Source organism: Lacerta agilis, chromosome 5, assembly GCF_009819535.1.
Source record: "Lacerta agilis isolate rLacAgi1 chromosome 5, rLacAgi1.pri, whole genome shotgun sequence".
In the NCBI taxonomy this organism is placed as follows: domain Eukaryota; kingdom Metazoa; phylum Chordata; class Lepidosauria; order Squamata; family Lacertidae; genus Lacerta; species Lacerta agilis.
Window position 1 is genome coordinate 15,357,597 of NC_046316.1, and position 17,251 is coordinate 15,374,847.

The 17,251-nt window shown below is 43.3% G+C and overlaps 1 protein-coding gene across 3 annotated transcripts; it reads right to left on the reverse strand.

The window, feature by feature from the left end:
• Positions 1-432: 432 nt before the first annotated feature.
• Positions 433-17,018, reverse strand: LOC117046595 (calcium-activated potassium channel subunit alpha-1-like). Of its 3 annotated transcripts, none has more exons than XM_033148700.1 (2): positions 16,635-17,018; positions 433-544 (listed from the first exon to the last, which is right to left on the reverse strand). In XM_033148700.1, exons 1-2 carry the CDS (start codon positions 17,016-17,018, stop codon positions 533-535), a joined length of 396 nt encoding a protein of 131 aa, XP_033004591.1. In that variant the 3' UTR covers positions 433-532. The 3 variants fall into 3 exon arrangements, with proteins under 3 accessions (XP_033004591.1, XP_033004590.1, XP_033004592.1); XM_033148699.1 differs by lacking the exon at positions 433-544 and adding an exon at positions 2,070-2,289; XM_033148701.1 differs by lacking the exon at positions 433-544 and adding an exon at positions 6,667-6,694.
• Between the last annotated feature and the right edge of the window lie 233 nt (positions 17,019-17,251).

Genomic DNA, 17,251 nt, shown 5'->3' on the forward strand with positions numbered 1-17,251 from the left:
ACTGTCTCCTTCTAAGTATGAATGGCAAAATCACCCCCCCCCCCGAAGCTCCTCCTTTCTTTGATCTACTGTCAACTATTATGAGACAAAATGCAACTGCAGTTCCATTTAAGTCTACCACAAGGTGGCACACCAGTTACAATGTCCACTGCAGCCCTATTATAGATGCACAATGCTCAAAATTAAGCTAAAACCATTAAAATATATTCTCAACAAAGGGAGAATGGATTGTTTCCAGAACATTTTTTTTATGAACCTGTCAATGCTAATGCACGTTTATCAGGGTCAATTGGTAGGCATGCATCTATTTCCAGAGACTGCTCATAAAATACTCAAAGGCAAAAACAGAGCAAAGGCTACCTGCTGCAGCTGACTGCGCAGGTCTGTTATGTCCTTCAGATCCTCATCATGAAGTCTCTTCATTTCCTCACATGACTGCTGGAGGTGATCGCGCTCTCGTACCAACTGGTTGTTCTTCTGCTTCAAAGTGTCCATGTCCTCCTCCAGCTGTGACTGTTCACTCAGCAGACGACTATGCAGTGTACTGTTCAGATATTAGAAATGCACACATAAAATGTTCCAATGGCAATTAAAAAGCAATTTTAGAAAACGTGGAAAAGCAACCTTGCTTTATCGAGTAAGCATCCCCGTTAAGCCATAAAAGAACCACCACAAATACAACAAATCCTCCGGACTCAGAGGGGTTTATTAATTCTATACAGCTATGTCTCTTCAGATGTTGTTGGGCTCCCCATCAGCCCAGCCAGCATGCCAAACATCAGTTGTGTTCCAAGACTCTCTGAAGGACCATAGTTTAGTCACCACCATTATACATTATGAAACACAGAAATTAGTATGTGTTGTGTCATCTCCTCCAATATCCACCATTAGAAACTACCAGATTTTGCACTGTTGCTTGGTGTGGTGTATTTTGTTGATGCCTAACTGCCCTTAAGAGAATCCTCCTTGGCAGTGTCATTTACTGCACTGGACTCCAACTTGGAACTAGTGGAAGCAGGGTTCTGAAAGGGGGGGGGAGCAGGGGACAAGTATCATCAATTCGCTGAAGACTGAGGAGGTCACCCAACAGTTGCTAAACTCGATTTATTCCACACCAAGCTAAACTTATACTCCCCACCATAATTTTCAGAAACTGGCTCTCCATCTTCAAAGATTTTTTAAAAACTACTGTAATCCTAAATCTGCAACCAAAAACTCTGAACATTATCTCTCTACTGATGTTAAAATGATGCCATTTTAAAAGTTGACTGAAGCTGGAGATAAGAAAAAAGCTATGAAGGACCTTTGAACATTAAGATCTAAGGCAGCTTAACAGACATGTAGTCATGGTAAAAGGAAACCAAAATGCATCCCTGTGTGCCTTTACTTAATGATATAAATCAGCCTCCTTAGCAGATTCTTCACATCTTTTTAGTGCTTTGGTGTGTTGGTTCTGTAGAGACTGCAGATTGGGCATTGCCTTCATGCACTGAATCTTCAGCCTTTCATATTCATGGTTTGGCTTGTGACTAGGCGGCCCACCAGGATAGATTTCAGATGAGCATGACCTTAGCATAAAATTCACATGTATACACATCAAACATTTTAAGTACAGTGCAACCTCGGTTGCCAAACATAATCCATTCCAGAAGCCCATTCGGCTTCCGAAATGTTCAACCACCGAGGCTCAATGGGCTGGTTGGCAAGCACCATTGAGAAAAGAGAAATGCGCCTCGGAAGCTGTTTGGCTTCAGAGACATGTTCGAAAATGGAAGGTTATATGAAACAAAAATGATGCATTAAGCATACTCTGTACCCACATGGAACAGAGTTGGCCACTGGTGGTGTAAGTAATTTGCAAAGATAACATCACTAGCTCACAAATACTGGGTCATCTAGTTCAACCCCCCCCCCCTGCAATGCAGGAATCTTTTGCCAAACACAGGGCTGTAACCCACAACCCTGAGATTAAGTGTCTCATGCTCTCTGACGGAGCCATCCTAGGCATCCTTAGCTGCCCCCCACCCAACTCAAACAGCCGTGCCGTGGAAAAGAGCCAAAGACCCATGCTCAAGTGCACATGTGTTAGACCTGGGAATATGCTCTCATGTGACCGTTCAGTCTTTTACCTGCAGTCATCAAAGGTTGATCCAGGAGACGACAGTGCAAGACGCTTCCTCAACTCATCCTGCTCCTGGCATGGCTGAAACAAAATAGTCTCCGGTTTCTCATCCATCTGCCTCACATCAATAACTGCAGGGGGTGGTGATGGTGGTTTATCCGTTGTACCTGTTGCCAAACACAAATAAGCACAGAGTTAAGAAGGTTTAGACAAGAGCATTTTCAAACCAAGCAATACGTTTGCCAGAAAAGGTGGATAAGTGAACAAGCTATTCCAAAGGAAAAGACTGATAAATTTGCCAGGGCCATGCATGGCTGCAATGAAGACAGACTTGTGGTCAAGTGCACACATTTGGGGTGCTATCCACAATGCTTCCAAAAACAGTTGGTTTTATTGATTTGTTATCCCCTAAAATAAGTTATCTAAACACAATATATTGAGAACTGCTGTCAAGTTTCTAGGCTAGTTTCCATTCTAGCAACCAAAGTAGGCTCACTCATCTTAACTGCAATGTGTCTCATCAACATAGTGAAAAAAGTAGGTAGTCTACCTACTGAAGCGTGTGGTCACCAATGCTGATGTGTGGAGTGCTTGTAACGTCCTGACCAGTTGACATTGGCACACAAATTCTTCCCAAGGAATAAACTTTGAGAACCGTGACCCTTAACATATGTTTCCAGTTTCCTTAGAGGAAACTCCTTAAAATTACAGGCAACAACTATGTTCTAACCATGCATGATTGTGCATGCATGAATTGCAGTGACCCTGGAAGCAGCAAGAAAAGGGCTCCTCCATCACATGCGATGACCTGAAATGCAACCCCCAAACAAATCAGGGGTTGCCTGTACTATACAGACAGTACTGTAATCCTTTGCACATATCAAAAATGCTTTCTTCTATATCACCTAATTTTGGGGGGAGTTTTGCAAAAAACTTTGTATATATAATTTATGTCAGGTGGTGCAAGATTTCTGGAATTTAATTTTTATAGAGTATTACTGAAGAAACTACTGTTTGTTGTCCAGGTTTAATGTTGCTGAATATTTTGATGATACCAACGTAAATATACAGTCAAAAGAACTGACTCTATATATGATCCTGGCAGCATGAAAAGTAATTGCAACTCATTGGGAAAAAGTGTGAAATCTTACACTGGGCACTTGGTACCACTCACCCTCATGGCATATACAGCGGAACCATCATTTTCAAGACAACCATCGTCACAAACCTAGCAAATCTGAAACTACAATTGCAATTGAAATTATTCAATTCCCATTGCAAAGCAGGTTTATTATCAAAATTTACACATTTGCAACCATTTGCAATGAGCAAATCAAACCAAAGCAATTGAAATAGCTCAAAACAACCAATTCTTCAAGTGGTTTCTCCAAATTCAGCTGAAAAAGCAACTTATACTGGCTTCTCCAGTCTCACTATTATTCAACCCCCTGAATGGAATTCCTCACAATGGCACAAATACAACAGGTGTTGTCTCAAGCACACCCGGTGCAACTCATCAAGGGCCTTGGGAGTTGTACCAGGTGTGCTTGAGGTGGAACACATGAAATAAGGACCACCATTTTTCGGAAGACAAATTTGTGTGTGACGGATTGTATGTAAGGCCCTCTTCCACAGGAAAAATGTAGCCGACTTGTAACCTGAGCTTCTGTGACTGTAATCTGTGCCAATGTGATTACAGTTCATGTGCATTTGCGGTGTATCCCTATTGAGAGATGCCTGCAGTTACAACACATGGCTAACAAGGGAAGTACAAGGCCACATGGTCTGGTGGGCATCAGAGAAAGAGTTGCAGGGGTTCTTGCTTCTAAATAAAGGTATCTCCCTGTGTGACCTTGGCTCCTACATGCAAAACAAGAGTCCTTGTTCCTGCCATGTCTATCAGAATGTCATAGAATCATAGAATCATAGAGTTGGAAGAGACCACAAGGGCCATCCAGTCCAACCCCCTGCCAAGCAGGAAAGAATGATGCAATTAAAAAAACTACGTATGCAAGGGCCAGTGGTGAGGTGCACAACGGTGGGGGAAGATATATGCATAAAAGTAAATGAATTGCTCTTCACATCTCATTGGCATCTCAAAAAGTGCAGATGCAAGAGAGTAAAACTTAGAAAACAGCACAATAAACCAGGCCAACGGTTTTTGTGAACCACGAAGCAGCAGGGCATAGCTCAGCTGCTACCAAGTTTGTCCAAAGCCTCTTGTTTTGGTTCTTAGGCTATCAGGTACAGGAAACTCCCATTTCCCACATGTTCAAAGCATGCGTGACCGTACACCCAGGTGCCACTTTCGGACCTGGAAGAGGGAGGAAGAGGAGAGGAATGGGACGCGGCGTAACAAGGTGGGCTTATGTGCACTTTGCCGATGCGTGCAATGATCTGGAACTTAACCCATGTGCAAATTGGGGCCTTAAGAATTAAAGTTCAGTCTTGTTCGAATACGAAAAGGATAAATAAAAATATAAAAAAAGAATAAAAGCACAATTTCACTCTGAAATGTAACAGCAACCTTTGCCTCTGGTCTTGCACGGAATTAGAGGTGAACTACTTAGATTTACTCACAGTGGTTGGTGTAAAATAACATTTCCCTTTTTTCAGGATAAGTACAGGGCAAAACTAACAAGGCAGCTGAATATAATTTTCCTAATTCAGAAAGGAAGCACGCAGCATTTTGTTTAGGCTGATACTGAGGAAAAGTACTTCTGACCAAACCATATGAATCAAACTTCCGCATTCTTATTTATTAGTTCTGTATGTGCATCTCTTAGCAAGCCTTCCTAAATTAGGAAACTAAGAATTCAACTAAGGATAATCGTGTGCAGTGCTACCTGGGTCACCTGTGTTATACCTGTGTATGATTATGTCATCATACCCCTTACCATATTCAATACAAGGGTACACCTCTTCTTTGCTGAAGCTCTGAGAAAAACCCTGGTTCTATAGTAGGGCTGGGGAATCTCTGGCCCATAGGCACAGCACAAGTCCCAATTTGGCCCACAAAGTCTTTCGTTGTGTTCAATGACCAGGAACTCAACCCCCGTGCAAATAGGGGTCTTAAGAATTAAAGTTCAGTCTTGTTCGACATCAGGTATAGGGCAGGTATAAATGTGGCTACAAAGGAACAATCAGGAGCTTAAATCCTGATTGGTGCTGTTGGAAAGCTCTGCTTGCAAAGGAGCAATCAGCTGATTGGAACTGTCAGGAAGACCCATGGGCTATGTTTTGAAGTAGTTTACATTGACATTTCATGCTAAAAGAGCACACACACACACCCCATTTTAGCATGCAGTTTCAATGCAAGCTACTTTGGGCTAATGGAGCAAGCCTCTCCTTTGAAAGTGGGTGTTCTCTCTCGCTCTCTCTGCCAGTGAGTTGATGGATGATGGAAGCACACCTTCAAAGAAGATCAATATAATTACCTATGAGCTGGCCAACTGTTGCAACCCGTTGAACTCTGACAGGTGTCAATCACCTGACATCTTTACCAAATTGTGTGATTGTGGCGTTCACCCCTAAAGGTTCTCCAAGGGTTAACTTGGCAGGGAGGAGATTGACCAATGGGAGCTCTCCAGGCAATTAGAATGTGGAAGGATGACAGTTAGAGAGGATAGAAAAAGGCAGTTAGAGGTTGGAAGTGGGGCAGTGGAGTCAGAGAGGGATAGAGAGAGGGAGATAGAGCTAAAGAGCAGAGCTAGAGCAGGTTGAATTTAACAGGAGGCATTAGGGATAGTTACTGGAATACTAGGTAGAGGGTTGAAATATACTTAACTGAATAGCCATACAGTTATATTAAACGTTTTACCAAGTCATTTGCAACCATTACGCTTTGTACAAACAATAAAGAAACTTAAGTTTTATTTTTACCACAATCCGACTCTGAAGTGAGTTATTCATTGCCAGAGTGAATACTGGCTGGTGGCAGCGGATATGCCATATGTCGTTGGGGCAGTTACCAATAGACCGTTAAACGTCCGGGGGTGCTGCTCAGGTCTGAGAGAGTGACCGTGACAGTGATTGACAAGTGTTGGCCCTGCCTTCTTGTCAAAGCTGGCCCTTGGAAGGCTAGGGTCTGAGGGATCCAAATTGTTGAGCAGATCCAAGGCCCCCACCCATTCTAGAGTATGTAATGAAAACAAGTTTTTGGAAGGAAAAAAATGACTGTGACATCACGGAGGAATATGCAGCCCCTAATCTCAGTTTTTAAAAGGTTTTGGGTTTGTTTTTTAAAAAAAGAGGCATGGGAGATGGGCATGTAAAACAAGCAGCACTTAAAATATAAAAAGGAGGGCAGCTCACCTGAAGGTCTGGTTTCTGAACCAGCTTTTCTACTTAACTGAGTGGAGGTCTGTTCTGCAGGTTGTGCAGGTGGATGGAGACCATGCACACACCGTGGATCAAGTTCCTGTTGTGAATCTTCATCAAAGAAATGCACCAATTTACCTCTCCCTGAACACGTTGCAGTAGCTTTGGTGCCACCCCACTCCAAACTGTGACAAAGACCCATTTTCAGTAGAAAACTTCACCCTGAGTTCATTCACAGCTGATCCTTCATTCCTGGAATCCAGCAAATTAACACAACAAAGCTTAGATTGCAGTCCTAGACAAAAGGAACTGGGATATTCTCTCTCTCTAGTAGTTAATTTCAGATTGTTCTCTGAAATACAGTGACTAAACAACACAAACCCATTTATTATTTCTAGAGTGACCTTGACCTAGCTTACCTGGTTACTCAAAACAGCAGGAGGCTAGACTGGGGTGGGGGGTGTCAAGGAACGTGCATTTCTATTTTCAATCAAAGCACCATCTCCTTTATCCCCAATTACAAAGAGCCACTGGGAATGGTGATTATGAGTTTTGCGGCAAGGTGCCATCTGTATGCTGATGACACACAGCTTTATTTCTTTATAACATCTGAATCAGGAGAGGCTGTGCAAAACCTGGGCCAAAGCCTAGAGGCAGTGGTGGGATGGATGACGGAAAATAAGCTGAACTTGAATTATGGCAAGACAGGGGTAATGTGGGTGGCAGTTTCCTGCATCTGAAAAGCTGGTCAATTGCTTGCCCTGTATATGGTTACACTCCACTTGAAGGAGCAGCTACACAGAAGATAGCTTCAGTAGGATTGGTGATTTCAAGGATGGATTACTGCAATGCCTGCGTAATCTGGCAGTGCCTACCACCTTCTGAAAGCAACACATCATGTGAACACAGCACGATTAAAACTGGTTCACAAGGGACATGGTTCTTTTACTCAATGGGCATCCCAGCCCTACTCAGACATGAGTCTTTGTCCTCCTAATACCTAGCACAGCGTTTCCTCAAATTTGGGTCTCCAACTGTTGTTGGACTACAACTCCCATCATCCCTAGCTGGCAGGACCTGTGGGGATCAAAGTTTGAGAAACACTGATCTAGCCATTTTAGACTGCCACATCCAGGCAACCAGCCCACCCATAGTATTATTAATTCTATAACAGCACCTACAGTTACTAACCACTGGTCTTAACGCTATATTAGAGGTACACAGACCCCACCAACAGGTGGTTGCCTAAAAAAAGGACTTGTCCTTTGGATTGGTTCTGGACTAGTTGGTTTTGCAGCTCTTGGTTTTTGTCTTTTTTTTAAAAAAAAAAAGATTTTATGTTTATGTGATTTTTATTTATCTGACCTCTTTCATTCCCTAACCTTTGGATTTCCTTAGATCGCAAGCCTGTTTTGGACAGAACAATTACAAATTTATGGGAGTGGGGGGGGGGAGAACTGTTGCGAGTTGTATTGAGTCCATAGGACAGAGCAGTAAATTAAATTAATATGTGACAGGTCATTTGCATACCATGCCAGCTGCTCCTAAATGAAATAATACCAAAAAAGGGGGGGTGGAATGGGTCAGGAACAGGAAAGCAGGTACCACAACCTCTTTCAACTGTTATGGGATGACAAGTGAAATAGTCGTTGAAGAACGCTCAGGAAAGGGGAGGAGCCAAATGGCTGTTGGTTCCAACAGTCACTGAAGGTTCCGTTAGCAAGGGGCTTGCTGTTGTCTTTTAAAAACATTTGAGTTTTAACAGCTAGCTTTCAATTCTACTCACAGCACAATCTGTCACTGGCTGCGAGGTTGGGAAACTCTGAAGCAAGAACACATTCAAGGGAAACCTCTGGCAAACTATTGGGAGAAAAACACACAGGCACACCCCTCATCTTTCTTCCATCTTTGGGAAACATTTATTAATTTTCCTTTGTGGAATGCGAGCCATTTAATTTAGAAATCAAGGGATGTGATTAATTATTGAGCAGCAAAATGCCACCGTTGGGATGCAGCCAATGAGGAGCTAATCATAACTGTATGTGAAATGTGCCTTTTCTGCTTCCCCAGATTGGGACAGATGATGGCAAACCAATTTCCTCACCACACAGGCAGCCAACTACTGCAGGTGTCTAATTTTTATAGGGATCACTTTTTGATAACTGGCAGCTTATTCAGTGTGGCAGGATTAAAATATATTTATGCTTTCTAATATTAGAGGTGAGGAAACAGCAATCTATAGTTTCATTAAAAAATAATAATGTTACACTTTGATTGGCTGAATTTGTGTTAAGTCACTAGGCGGAGGGTTTTTTGGGGTCTTTTTGCTGTTGATGTTGTGGAACTGGTTGTATTGAAGAAGAAAGCTATGCTGTCCTTGTTCTTTTTTAATGCTGAATGTGGAAACAGACAAGAAGGGGTAGAGAAAAGCAGGGTACTTTTAAACCTTGGGTAAAGTCTCCAAGTTAACAATAAGTGCACCTTTAAAATACACACACATTTACTCCAATGCAATATAACCTAATTGGGATCCCTCAATTGCCTGTGCCTTTCAGGTTAACTGCCTGGTGCTTTTTCATTACGATTGAAGGGCAGTCATCAGGTAGCATAATTTTTAAAACTTAACATTGCATCACTATTACATTTCATATTATCATGCACTTCAAGTGCCTCTCCATTAAATTGCTGCACTGCAGCAATTAGCACTTTTATTGAAATTATCTTCTTTTTTCCAACAATGATTTTTATTGATTTTAATATACACATATAATTACATATAATTACATCTAGTAATTATATAAAATAACTTATATTCTGTATCTAATATCAACTTCCAATCTTCCATGTTCTGTCTTCTTTAAATCAAACTTTAAATTTCACATTCTTGTCCAATTTTCATAATTTAATAACTAATCTCTCAAACTTATACATCTAATGTTCTCAAAATATACATAATTTGTTTCCCTTTCCAAACATCTACTAATTACCTTTCCGTTCTATTTCCATTTTCTATTTTCCTTCCCGTTATGAGGTTTATTTCCATATTAATCTACTATACACATCTTGTCTATATATGTCATATAATTTCCCCATTCTTTTCGAAAAGTTTCGTCACCCTGTTGCCTGATTTTTATGTCAATTTGGCAATTTCCATGTATTCCATAATCTTTTGTTGCCATTGCTCAACCGTTGGGATCTGTTGAGATTTCCAAACCTGTGCCAACAACAGTCTTGCCCCAGTCGTTGCATACGTAAAGAATTTTCTGTCATTTTTTGTTATATCGTCACTCAGCATTCCTAAAAGAAAGGCCTCTGGTGTTTTCCTGAAGGTATATCTAAAGATTTTCTTTAGTTCGTTATAAATTTTTTCCCAATAGGCTTTAACCATATCGCATGCCCACCACTGATGAAAGACACTGCCTTCTTTCTTCCCACACTTCCAGCAATTTTTGTTTCCTATTTTATACATTTTAGCTAATTTGGTGGGAGTGAGGTGCCACCTATACATCATTTTGTATAGATTCTCCTTCAGTGCTGTGCATGCGGTGAATTTCATACCATTATTCCACAAATTCCACCATTTTTCATACTCAATATTATGGCCGATATCAATTGCCTATTTAATCATAACACTCTTAATCTCCTCGTCTTTAGTGTTCCATTCGAGCAAAAAATCGTATATTTTAGACAATGTTTTGGTGATACTTTGTAAAAGTGTTTCTTCTATTATTGATTTTTTTGTGCAAAGCCTGTTAATTTTTTGTCTTTTGTAAATATGCTATTCAGTTGGTGGTATTGTATCCAACTTGTTACTTTGTCTTTTACTTCTTCATATGGCTTGATTCTCATAATGTTATTTTCTTCCGACAATAGTCCCCTATAAGTTAACCACTGACCTTCCATATTTCGTTTCTTGACACTAAATGCTTCTTGAGGTGACAGCCAACCTGGGGTTTTCTTTTCCAACCAATCTTTGTACCTATTCCATACCTGGTATAATGGTTTTCTAACAGCGTGGTTTAAAAAACCTTTATGCGCTTCTACTTTACCATACCATAGGTATGCATGCCACCCAAACCTGTTTTCTACTCCTTCAATGTCAAGAATGTCTGTATTGCTGAGTTTGAACCATTCTCCTAACCATTCCATGCAAGCCGCTTTGTAGTATAGTTTGAAATCCGGCAGTGAGAAGCCTCCCCTTTCTTTCTTGTCTGAGCTAAAATGGCCAGTGGGCATTTGCAGAAGAGAATTCAAATATATCCACACACACCCTGCTTGGTATCTTGTTTCCCTTGCAACGTGTACTTCAGCCCAGTCCTAGGCTGTTCACGGGGTCTGATCCCTGAATTAGGCTGTGAGATTCTCAATGCAAGCTGCAAAATATTGAGCTTGGTATGGAAAAGGAGACATGGGACGAAAAGAGGAAGAGGAGGAGTTTGGACTTGATATCCCACCTTTCATTCCCCTTAAGGAGTCTCAAAGCAGCCAACAATTTCCTTTCCGTTCCTCCTCCAAAAGCAGGCATAGGCAACCTTCGGCTCTCCAGATGTTTTGGACTACAATTCCCACCATCCCTGACCACTGGTCTTGTTAGCTAGGGATCATGGGAGTTGTAGGCCAAAACATCTGGAGAGCCGAAGGTTGCCTATGCCTGTCCAAAACAAACACTCTGTGAGGTGAGGTTAAGAGACTTCAGAGAAGTGTGACCAGCCCAGGCATACGCAAACTCGGCCCTCCAGATGTTTTTGGACTACAACTCCCATCATCCCTAGCTAACAGGAGCAGTGATCAGGAATGATGGGAATAGTAGTCCCAAAACATCTGGAGGGCCGAGTTTGCCTATGCCTGGACTAGCCCAAGGTCATCCAGCAACTGCATGTGGAGGAGCGGGGAAGAGAACCCCATTCACCAGATTACAAGTTCACCTCTCTTAACCACTACACCACACTGTTAAGGTGCAAGGAAGTAGATGCATGCAGGTGGCAACTATCCACTGAAAACTATGGGTGAAATCCAATGTCAGGCAAGCAGGTCTCCCCTTCCTCTCCTGCAACCCTCCTCAGATCTGCTCCAGAGAGAGATCTGCTCCAGAGAATCTCCTAATCCTCTGGAGCAGATTCTGCAGGAGCATAGGGGCCTGCAAGTGGGAGAGAAGAGAAAGGAAAAGCCATGTTGCACAAGCAGAAGTCTTCCCTGCTTGGATGTGGACAGCACTGGAATCCACCCTCTTTTGAAACAGTACAAAGGAAGCATGATGTATGGGGAGATGAGGCATGCCACTAAGCTGTAAAGAGGCAAATAATAATAATAAAAAATAAGGTCTACACCTGTCTATTTCATATTTACTCATCCTCTCTCAAAGGAAACTCAAAGGATACATGGGGTTATCCAATACTTTCCTCCCAGCAACCCTGGAGGATTGTTAGGCTAAGAGTTAGTTTCATGGCTTGCTGATACAAATCCTTCCCTACCCACTACACCCTGGGGGAGTCTCTTCATATATAACCCCCTCTCAAAAAAAAGTTTGAAAAACACTGATATAGCCATTTCAGACTGCAGTATTATTAATTCTATAACAGCACCTACAGTTACTAAGTACTTGTCTCAACACTATATTAAAGGTACGCGGACCCCACCAACAGGTGGTTGCAATGCCTACAAAAAGGACTTGCCCTTTGTTTTGGTTCTGGACTAGTTGGTTTTGCAGCTCTTGGTTGTTGTTTTTTAAAAATAAGATTTTATGTTTATGTGATTTTTATTTATCTGGCCCGCTTTCAATCCCCAAACCATTTGATTTCCTTAGATCAGAAGCCTGTTTGGGACACAACTATTACAAATTTATTTCGGGGGGAGGGACTGCTGCAAGTTGTCTTGAGTCCATAGGACAGAACAGTAAATTAAATTAAATTAATATGTGACAGATCATTTGCACACCATACAAGCTGCTCCTAAATGACATAATACCAAAAAAGGGGGAGAAAAGAATGGGTCAGGAACCGGAGAGCAGGTACCAACCTCTTTCATCTATTATGGGTGCGGTACAAATAATAAATTAATTTATTATTATTATTATTACTATTATTATTATTATTATTAAATGCTCTGGAAAGGGGAGGAGCCAAATGGCTGCTGGTTCCAACAGTGACCATGTAGAATAGTCATTGAAGGCTCCATTAGCAAGGGGCCAGTGCTTGCTGCTATCTTTTATAAACATTTGAGCTTCAACAATTACAGGCTAGGGCAGGCATAGGTAAACTCGGCCCTCCAGATGTTTTTGGACTACAACTCCAATCATCCCTAGCTAACAGAACCAGTGGTCAGGGATGATGGGAATTAGTCCCAAAACATCTGGAGGGCCGAGTTTGCCTATGCCTGGCCTAGGGGAGTCTCTTCATATACTACCCCCGCAAAAAAGTGTCCAAATGCAGGAGAGCAGAGGTTGCAAGTAACGGCCAGCTCAGTCAATATAGCATAAGCCTCTTAATCTCAGGGTCGTGGGTTCAAGCCCCACATGGAGCAAAAGATTCCTGCATTGCAAGGAGTTGGACTAGATGACCTCAGGGTCACTTCCAACTCTATGATACTATGAGCTTGTCCTGGGCCTGAATAAAATTAACCCTTCATTGACTGAGCTCATTTTCATAAAAGTCCATCATCCTTTCATATCCAACTTAGGTCCCCAATATATGAAATACTGTTTCCTTTCCTACAGACTATCTCTTATGTGTGTGTGTGTATACACCCCCCCACACACAATGATAATAATAATGACAACAATAACCTGTTTAAAGGGCTGTCATACGGAGGATGGAGCAAGCTTGTTTTCTCCTGCTCCAGAGGTAAAGGTAAAGGGACCCCTGACCATTAGGTCCAGTCGTGGATGACTCTGGGGTTGTGGCACTCATCTTGCTTTATTGGCCGAGGGAGCTGGCGTACAACTTCCGGGTCATGTGGCCAGCATGACTAAGCCGCTTCTGGTGAACCAGAGCAGCGCACGAAAACGCAGTTTACCTTCCCGCCTGAGCAGTACCTATTTATCTACTTGCACTTTGACGTGCTTTCAAACTGCTAGGTTGGCAGGAGCTGGGACCGAGTAACGGGAGCTCACCCTGTCGTGGGGATTCAAACCGCTGACCTTCTGATCGGCAAACCCTAGGCTCAGTGGTTTACACCACAGCACCACCCGCGTCCCCCTGCTCCAGAGACCAGGACCCAAACCAATGGTTTCAAGTTACAAGAACTGAGATTCCAACTAAACATCAGGACAAACTTTCTGACAGTAATATCTGTTCAACACTGGAACAGACTCTCACAAGAGGTAGTGGATGCTTCTTTCTTGGAGGTTTTTAAGCAGAGGTTAGATGGTCATCTGTCATGTATGATCTAGATAAGATTCCTGAATTGGAGGATGAGAAGACCCTCAGGGTCACTGTGATTATCTCTCTTGTTTAAATAAACCTGCCTTAGCCCTTCTTCTGTGCTTGGATTCCTTTCTTCCTTAACTTCAGCAGCAAGAAAATATGAACAGGGGGTGGGAAACTTTGGAGACAGATCAACATCAGTGCACTGTTGGAAACAATGAATTTGCCTCTGGTAAAGGAAGGGAGGAACAGGAGGGGAAAATGGGTGCCCAGCCAGTGATCGGTCACCCTACGACACTTGAGCATGCGTTTTTGACACCTAGTACTTGAAACTAATTCAGGTTCTATCAATTAATTTAAGCTGCAATCCCTACCCAGCCTTCCGTGAGACTTACTTTTGAGATCAAATCACACTCTGAAAGACAGTAAACGTATCCAACGTAGGTTTTTGCTGCTTCATATTGACTGACAAGGGATCTCCCCAAAGTGCCCCAAAATGTCTAGTTATGAGCTTTCTGGCCAGCTTCCAACATTCATATTGGAGAGACTCTCCGTTCTACTTTGTATCTGGATAGCAATACAGGTGGTCTTCTACAATTCACAAGGCTGCAGTAGCATAAAATTTGATAGGTCAGTAAAGAAACCAGTCCTTGATACTTTTATTATTATTACTACTACTACTACCATATATTACCCTTTATCAAAACATCCCAGGGTGATGTAGAACATTAAAAACATTTTACAGAGCATAAAATTATACAAAGCATAGTAATAGGCAACTTAATGATAAAATAATCATAATAACTGCCCCCCTTACCTTCTACAGGCCCTATGTTATTTAATGGCCAAAGGTCTGGGTAAAGACAACTGTTTTTGCCTGGTGCCTAAAGATATGTAATGATGGCGCCTGGTGAGCCTCCCTGGGAAGAGCGTTCCAAGGACGGAGCCACCACAGAAAAGGCACGTTCTTATGTTGCCTCATCACACCAAATTCAAGAGGGGCACTGCAATGCACAATCCTCAGGGCAGGGGGCAAGGGTGCGGTGAGGATGGCAGAGAGCAAATGCACAAACATGAGTACTGGATTGACATGGCCAGTGCATTTGCACTGTACCGACATCACCACTGCCTCAAAGCCACCCCACTGCAGGTAAATAGCAGCTATGCACCTGTTAGAGGAGTCAGGTATGCATCTCCACCACCACCCATGCTGTCCACTACTAATGCAATGCCTCTATTGCACCCAGGGCTCTTTTATGAAAATACAAACCAGTACAGAGGACTGACACCCCCTTTTCTGCTAACCATGGCAACCATTTTTCTTACCAAAAAACAGCACTGATTGCACAGCCTCAGACTACATGAATCATAGAACTGTCGAGATGGAAGGGACCACTAGAGTCATCTAGCCCAACCCCCTGCAATGCAGGAATCTTTCACCTAATGTGGGGCTTGAACCCACTACCCTGAGATTAAGATCCTCAGGCTCTGTATTTTGTAAATGTCAACAATTACTCAACCAAGGGACACATAATTCTTGGCATAGCAGTGTTTTTTCTGTCATCACACAGAGATACACTCACATCCCTACTTCATTACCACTTTCAAAATAAAATTAATAAAGGACTCCACATTTGCAGAGCCAGGTTATGCCATATCTTGGGGGAAGCAAGGAGAGCTGATAGCTGAATGTGAAGAGATCCTCATTATATTCTGTTTCCTAGCCTTCAAAACACAATGGCATTTTAAGCATATTCTACCATCTGGGTAAAGGTAAAGGGACCCCGACCATTAGGTCCAGTTGCCGACGAATCTGGGTTTGCAGCGCTCATCTCGCTTTACTGGCTGAGGGAGCCGGCATACAGCTTCCAGGTCATGTGCCTTCCAAGCAGAGCGGTACCTATTTATCTACTTGCATTTTGATGTGCTTTCGAACTGCTAGGTCGGCAGGAGAAGGGACCAAGCAACGGTAAAGAGCCATACAGAGTAGCTCAGTTTGAATTCTGACCCTACGTGGAGCAAGATTTTGATTAAATGGGAAGAAACAGGAGTGAATGAGAAAGGGTGGGCAGTGTACGATTGTTTTAGGAATATTCACCCATTTAAATGTCTTCTTTGTATTCTGTTTATATGTATTTTCAGTCTGCTATGACTTCTAGCAAGTATTGCAAATGGCAAATCCAGAATTCCCCTTTTCCTCACCAAAATGCATTCACTGTCATTAGAAGGGGCAGTAAAACTCTTGAATTGGATTACTGTACTGTATATATATATTGAGTTACCATTTGCACTTTTAGGGCCACCTTATCTATTTTGTTAGCTGGTTTTTCCATTGGTTTGTTACCACCTATGGCTGAACCAAACAAAATGTGATTTAGACATAGCAAATTCGACAGTACTTGCCGTTAGAAAGGCAAACCCATCCGAGTGCAAGAGAAACCTGGCAGCAATAATAGATCAAATTGGCAAGTTTATTATTGCCAAGGTGTGTTTCCTTCTCAGCCTGTTTGTGTGAGGTGGGGAGGAGTAGCTGAAGCCATCACTCAACAAGGTAAAGAGGAACCACCACCACTGTTCTGACGATTCCCTGTCCACTTCAAACGTTTCTTCCAAAAGAAGTCTCAACCTTTGAATCTCAGCTCACTCATGACCACATTTTGCAGGTGTCAAACCCTTGCCTCACCCCACCCCACCCCACGGCCATTCGCAGCTCCCTGAAGAAGACAGCTGCAAGACACACGTGTGCGCGCGTTTCGCTCGAGGCAACGCACTAGGCAACGTGTGAAGCGACCCTCAAGCGGGAGAACCCGGGAAAGAAGAGAAACGGTTACCTTCTCCTTGCCCCCACAGTGGCAGCAGACGGTCCACAGGTACTTGAGGGTCCTCCAGAGCAGGGTAAGAAAGAGTCCCCCGAAAAAGGTGACCATGGACGAGGCCAGGAAGGCCCACCACATGCGCTGCCCGCGGTCGCAGGGGACCTCCATGGTCGTGGGGATGATGGCCGCGTTGATCGCTGAGGAGGAGTCCGCGTTCAGGTTGCTGCTGGTGCTGATGGGGCTGTTCATCTTAATGCCGCCGCCGCCGCCTCCTCCCGAGTAGTAGCTACTGGAGTCCGCGTTCAGGTTGCTGCTGGCGCTGATCATCTTGCTGCTGCTGCCGCCTCCTCCTCCTCGCGAGTAGTATGTACTGCAGCCGCCTCCGCCGCCGTTTGCCATGGCTAAGAACGGGCAGGCCGGGGCTCCGGGGAGCTCCCGCTTCTGCTGCCTCCGCTAGCACCCTCGGGCGAGCCCATACCCAGGGCCCAGCCATAGCGCGGCTCTTCGGCGCCCTCGCCGCCGCCGCGCCTTTCCTTCCAAGTTCCAAGATTCCGGCGGGAAATCAAGGCGGCGGCGCCAAACCAGAGGCTGCCCCTTCCCCCCAACCCCGAAATCAAGCCAGCAGCCACCGT